Below are 6,843 nucleotides of genomic sequence, written 5' to 3'. Positions count from 1 at the left end.
GGTATGGTCCGTCCTCAGCCCCGGTGCCGCCCGTCCTCCCACGCCCCCCCCCCCCCCCCCCCCCCCCCGGTCCCGTCCCCATCGTCCGAGTTGTGCCGTTTGCGACGGAGCAAAATGTGGGCCCCCTTCATCGTCCTCTCCGTCCTCCCATCCCGCCCCTGGTCTTCATCCCGTCCTCATCTTCATCCCGTCACCATACCCTTGAGCGTTATAATTCACTCAAATCTCATTATAAAACAATATCTTAATTGGAAAAAAGACAAAGAAAACAATTTATTTTCAGAGCCTGCAAGGTTATTTCCTTTCCAATTAGATTGCATAAATCGAGGAGAAGGAAAATACTAATTAACCCCTCACACCCAACATCCCTCGTGCCCATCCTCATCCCCCAGTTTCTTCAATTAGAATCCCCTCCTCTCCCTTCCCAATATATATCCCAACACAAAACCCCTAATTTCCCCATCTCACTCTCCCACATTTCTCTTTCTACAACTCAAAAAATGGCCACTTTTCTCTACTTACTCTTCACATTCACCCTTTCTTCCACCTGTGTCTTTGCTGCTCCACCTCCATTGGATGGTAAGTTTATAAATTGCTTGAATCTATTGTTAAGACTTGCATCTTTTTACTAAAGACTAGTGTTTGTTGCTTTAATCTCTTTCCCAGGATTTTTACCAAACGGAAACTTTGAAGAGCCACCAAAAGCAACAGATATTAAAAAAACAGTGTTGCTAGGCAAACACGCTCTACCCAAATGGGAAATAAGCGGCCTGGTGGAGTACATCCACGGCGGGCCTCAGCCCGGAGGGATGTACTTCCCAGTGGCACACGGTGTACACGCTGTGCGCCTTGGAAATGAGGCCACGATTTCACAGACTATAGCTGTGAAATCGGGGTCTCTATACGCGGTCACGTTTGGTGCTTCCAGGACTTGTGCACAAGAGGAGGTGTTGAGAGTGTCGGTCCCGCCGCAGTCTGGGGACTTGCCGCTGCAGACTCTATATAGTAGTGATGGTGGTGATGTGTATGCGTATGGGTTTAAAGCCAATTCGACTAGTGTCAGGTTGACGTTTCATAACCCTGGAGTGCAAGAAGATCCACAATGTGGTCCGCTTATTGATGCTGTTGCTATTAAAGAACTTTTTCCTCCTAGATCTACTCGATGTAAGTACTAACTACTCGTAGCTTGCCAGTAGTCTGAGCTTGAGTTTGGTTTGTTTAACTTACTCGATCTTGAGCTTAACTTGTTTAATTTACGAGAGCTCGGATCTACTTGTTTTGAGCTCTATTCTGTTGGTAATTAGTTTCTCAAACAAACTCGACTAGTTTACTTACGAGAGCTCGGATCTACTCGTTTCGAGTTCTTATCTATTAACTAATTTATTTATATTTATAATTTTTTATATTTAATGTTTCGAGTAAACTATGTCTGGTCATTTTTGCCACATTAATCTAAAACTCAAACCTTTTGAATATGGGTTCATATAGTTTCAATTTTGTTGTCATTTTCATTCAAAATTAAAATATCGTTAGATTTTTAGCTAAAATCCAGTTTTTACGTCTTTTTCTCCCTTTTAATGAAGAACGAAGGGCAAGATGTTCTTTTAACGTTCTATTTTAACAAATTAAAAAAATATGACAATTTTACCCTTCATTAAAAAGGGAGGAAAAAGACAAAAAACCGGATGTTAGCTGAAAAATTTGATCAGATTTTGCTTTTGGATGAAATGACAATTGAAACCACATTACATAAATTCAAAAGATTTAAGTTTTGGATTAAAGTGGTAAAAGTGATTAAACCTGACCATTTTGGCAGTTTACTCAATGTTTTTTTAGTAAATATTATTTACTTATTTTCGTGGTAATTTAATTATATAATGTATTATATAATCGTCTGAACGGCGAGACAGCTTGGGCTCAATAAGAAGCTTTTTAGGCTCAAGAATGGTTAAACTCGGCTTGATTTAAGCTTTTGTCGAGAGGATCTTGAGTCCCCTCGAACAGATTAGCCCGTGTTTACACCATGCTAGAGAACATTTAAATCTAAACAGAATTACTCTCAAAACCTTCAAATCTGAACAAAATTACTCTCAAAACCTTCAAATTTTAACCAAACTACCGAGATCTAAATTCATAAAACCCCATAAATCGATTTTGTTGCAGTTAATTTGGTGAAAAATGGCGGATTCGAGGAAGGTCCTCACCGATTAGTCAACTCTTCCAACGGCGTCCTCCTCCCTCCTCGACAAGAAGACATCACATCTCCACTTCCCGGATGGATCATCGAGTCGCTAAAAGCGGTTAAATTCATCGACAACAAACACTTCAACGTCCCATCTGGCCTAGCAGCCATCGAGCTAGTCGCGGGGAGAGAAAGTGCAATCGCTCAAATCCTCCGAACGGTCCCAAACAAACTGTACATGCTCTCCTTCGTCATTGGAGATGCGAAGAACGGGTGCCATGGAGACATGATGGTTGAAGCATTTGCGGCAAAAGACACTTTGAAAGCGCCGTTTAAATCTGAAGGAAAGGGGAAATCGAAGGCGGTTAGCATGAAGTTTAAAGCGATATCTGCGAGAACTCGAGTGACGTTCTACAGCTCATATTATCATACTAGGGCCGATGATTTCGGATCTCTGTGTGGCCCTGTGATTGATGAAGTTAAGGTTATCGGTGTGCGAGCTTAGAGGAACAATGTTGATGATGTTTAGTGTGTTAGTTTGATCGTTTGTAAATCAAACGCTTGGTGATTATTGGGTGACAAATGGTCGTTTGGTTATCAAAACAGAGAATGTTATCACTCATTTGATTTCTAGTTATAAAAACCATTATTATAATTATAAAAAATAAAAAAATGAAACCGTTTTCCAGATATTAATTCTAAGTTTCACTCGTTAGAGCTTCTCGAAGAAGCATATGGATATGAACACTGATGTGACTATGCGGCCACATTGGATCTTGTCTGAATGAGTTCTATGTGCGCTCTATTTGTTTAGCTCTTTACGATGTTCTTAATGATTTAGATTTTTTAATGGTTCAGACTGTTTGTTTTGTGAGAATATATCTGAATGGTTTAGACATTTTTCTTTGAATGGTTAAGTATTATACTGAGTCTGAATGATTAAGAACTCTTATCTGAATTCGTTAGACATTTGTCTCTGAACGGTTAAACATTATACTGAGTCTTAATAGTTCAGAACTTTTACTGGTTCAACACTTATTGGTTCAGACTTCTTTCTGGTTCAGTAGTTAACTATTTAGAAATTGCCAAACAACCCTTAAGAGTGAAAATATGACACGATGTTTCTTTCGTTTTCGTTTGAAATCTGTAGCATTGTGGATTTGTGTTGATTTGTGAAGTGGTTTACGTGAGAGTTTGTGGGGTAACCTAGAAATGAACGAGGTAGGTATATAAATCTGATTTATGGGTCGAAAGGAACACGAGCTATTTAGTTTGTAGTTTTTTCAAAATTTTGATGTGACAAAACACGTACTTTTAAAATTTAAAAAATGTATTGATCAAAACTGATCCAAACGTAATTTAGACTAATATATAACTTAGAAATTTAATGTTATGTTATGATTGTTTCAAGTTTTTATGTCATATACAAACCAAACATCTCCATCAAAATTTCATTAATATTCCTCGTACCATCTATCAAAACACTTTAGTTATGAAATTGTTGGTGAAAAATGCAAATTTATTTCGACATTAAAAGGATTTTAGAGGGTACTAAGATAAGATAAATGATAATCGATATATCTTGTGGTCTAGAAGACATGTTAAGAAACAATTCATAAACATGGTAATTTTTGTTAATCTTAATTTTTTTTGAATGAGAACGCATACATTCATTTAAGTTAAACCAAAGAGATCATAATTTACTTTTGTTAATCTTAATTATTTTTTTTGAATGAGAACGCATACATTCATTTGAATTAAACCAAAGAGATCATAATTTACTATTTACTTGAGATTGAACCAAAGACCTCACACTAACACTAAAAGACAAGAGCCTCTATTAAGTGAGTTAGTCCGTATTAACGACTTAATTTAATTGTATAATTATACGTAAAATGGACGCAAGTAACTTTTTAACATCGGTAAAAACATACCAATAATCAACAAATAATTAAATAATTGCCAATCAATGTATGTTGGCGGTGTTTTTTGTCATTCAACTTTCAAACTTATGTTGAAATTGTCACCACCTTTCATTTTTATATTATTACTTTATATAAAATAAAATAAAATAAAATAATATATGTAGTAAGATTTTTCTAGATCTCTATTTATGAAAAGAACAAATGTAACAACGTTAAATCATTTATTCTTTGATCATTTTTTTTTATTTTGATAATTAAGTATTTCTTTTCTTGCCCACCGATGTTCTTTGATATAACAAAGTTAAATCATTTATTCTTTGATCAAGTTTTTTAATTTTTATAATTAAGTATTTCTTTTCTTACCCACCGATGCAAATGAATAAATTTATGTATGTAGAAAATGTAAAAAAACCATCAAATTAATTTTTATATATATTTTAAAATTATTAATCGTTTAGTGGAATATGTGTAGGTATTGAAGGAAACTTTATTCATTTTTAAACTCGAGCTCGACTCAGCTTGGCTTGTTGTTACTTATTAAGTAATTGTATGTAAGTTTACTTGTTCATTTGCACCGCCTAATATTTATTATTTGGTAAATAGTTAATTTATTGTATGTGTTCTTTTTTTTTTTTTCATAAAACGAAAATATGATGAAGCTGGAAACCAACATGCCGTGGACTCAATGAGCGACAAGTCCATTATTGAGAATGCACTTGGACAAAGCTCTATTCACTTGCCTGGATGGGGACGTGATCCAGTTATTGATGATAACACAATGGGTATTGCTAAAAACGCAAAGTGTCCTACTTACAACGAGCGCTAGTTGATGCACTTTAAATAGTGATAAGTAAACGTGCAATAATGGAACAAGCACTGATTCAAAAATAGTATCACGTCTCCTCCATCAAGTCCATCAGAACAATCTCAAGGTGATACATCAAAGGGTGGTTAAAGTTTCGACAAGTAAAGTCGTTTTAGTAATTTTATATAACCCGTTAATAACTTATGAATAATTTTTCTTTTGTTTGGTTGTTTGAACGATGATGTTTTGATTAATGGTTAATGTCTACAAATTAAATATTTTTACAAACACGTCAATATTTGATTTCTATGTTAGGACCAATACCTACACATAATATTACTTGCAAACCCACATATATTTATGCCACATCAGCTGTCACATCAAACACCATCTAAATAAATTGCTATACTTTTAACTACACATATAATAACTCTAGCCACACATGTATGTGTTGGTATAGCTTGCTATATACCTTACACATAATTGATGTGTGAGTAATGATCTATATCCGCAGTCGCGAGTCTATACATCATATATGTGTAGGTAAACGCAACTAGCAATACAATATATGTTTATTTCTATACGTGTGGGTAAAGACCTATATTTGTTAAGATTGAAAAAGCAAACATTTGTTTTTTTATGTGTTCTCATAATGGTGTTCCGCACAAATCTCCCAACACACAGACGTGTTTGTGTGGAGCGACGAATTTAGAAGAAAAATTTGGGGTATAAAAAAATTAAATAAAATCAATTGTTGTCCGATAATGAAGTTTAGAAAAATAGAAATGGATGATCATGTTTTGTTGTATCCGTTCATTCGGAAAGATTATATTAATCAAAGTGATAAAGTGTAAAAAAGTTTAATGTTGAAAAGAATTCTAAATTCGGGATATTAAGTTTTTTATGTATATTATACATATCAATTTAAACTCTTGATTAATAGTATTCATCACTTTTAAGGATTTGTTTTTATTTTCTACTAACTAGGTGGATCCGTCCGCGCTTCGCGGCGGATACTCGTTTTTCCTAATGTCATTTGACGCAACACGTTTGAAGAGTTATAAATGAATAGAATTTTTAATGCTTGCTCTACTTGTTTCAATAGTTATACACTGTTTTGTTTAAAAGGACATATTTACAGCTCTTGGAGAACATAAAAAGGGACCTTCAACTCCGTCAACAAACCCATCCATTTGGTAATCAGCACTGTGTACCAACCTCGTGTGTATTGAGTGGGTAAACATCTTGCTACTCCTTGTCCTAAAGATTAACCATCAAAACGATTATAGCTGAGCTGGTGTGTTAAGTGTTAACAATAAAATGCAATCTGCTATCTAAAGTCGTAATGTTACACTGATTATAGTTACCTATGAAATACAACCTGCAGTTTCACCTGCTGACCCGCTTACAATCGGACCAACTTTTACCGATTAAATAAAAGTTACCCCCTTATTTGTTACAATCAACGAAATGTAATCTGCAACCCGTCCTTGCAATATATCATGTTATCAATCAAGATCCAACAAAAGACCTGTTATATAATAAGCACAAAATAGAATTAGGTGTTACAATATTACACAACAATTGAAATTTTTCCGTTGTTAAATCTGTAATTAGAGACCTGTGACAGGTACATTTATGATTTATATTTTATAAGCCACCAATTTTTTGACTTTGTTTTCTTTAGTAGAAGGGCACCACTTTTGAAGGTGATGTTCTGCACCTAGGAAAATTAATAGCTTACTTCAAGTTGATATTCATAATTAAATAAGCGTCCTAATAATCCCACACCCCAAAATCTTAATTTCACACCATGTATACGGGCCGTATAACGTTATACGGCCCGTATAGAATAAGCCGACATGACAAATATTGGGTCGTATAATATTATACGGCTCGTATAATGCTATACGGCTCGTATAGATGGAGAA

The 6,843-nt window shown here is 35.0% G+C and overlaps 1 protein-coding gene across 1 annotated transcript; it reads left to right on the top strand.

Moving 5' to 3' along the window:
• The first annotated feature begins 332 nt into the window (after positions 1–332).
• LOC110872264 lies at positions 333–2,872 on the top strand. The gene is made up of 3 exons (XM_022121040.2): positions 333–579; positions 667–1,164; positions 2,164–2,872. The coding sequence occupies exons 1-3, from the start codon at positions 501–503 to the stop codon at positions 2,685–2,687; spliced, it is 1,101 nt and encodes a 366-aa protein (XP_021976732.1). The 5' UTR covers positions 333–500; the 3' UTR covers positions 2,688–2,872.
• Positions 2,873–6,843: the final 3,971 nt, after the last annotated feature.

This window comes from Helianthus annuus, chromosome 1 (assembly GCF_002127325.2).
Source record: "Helianthus annuus cultivar XRQ/B chromosome 1, HanXRQr2.0-SUNRISE, whole genome shotgun sequence".
NCBI classification, from domain to species: Eukaryota; Viridiplantae; Streptophyta; class Magnoliopsida; order Asterales; family Asteraceae; genus Helianthus; species Helianthus annuus.
The sequence above is the reverse complement of the archived record's forward strand: the minus strand, read 5'-3'. Positions and strand labels throughout refer to the sequence as shown.

Bases quoted from the DNA above. Each gene is read 5' to 3' on its own strand.
- LOC110872264 (XM_022121040.2), top strand. From the start codon at position 501: ATGGCCACTTTTCTCTACTTACTCTTCACATTCACCCTTTCTTCCACC. The intron at 580-666 runs GTAAGTTTATAA...TCTCTTTCCCAG, and splicing joins TGCTCCACCTCCATTGGATG to GATTTTTACCAAACGGAAAC. The intron at 1,165-2,163 runs GTAAGTACTAAC...ATTTTGTTGCAG, and splicing joins TCCTCCTAGATCTACTCGAT to TTAATTTGGTGAAAAATGGC.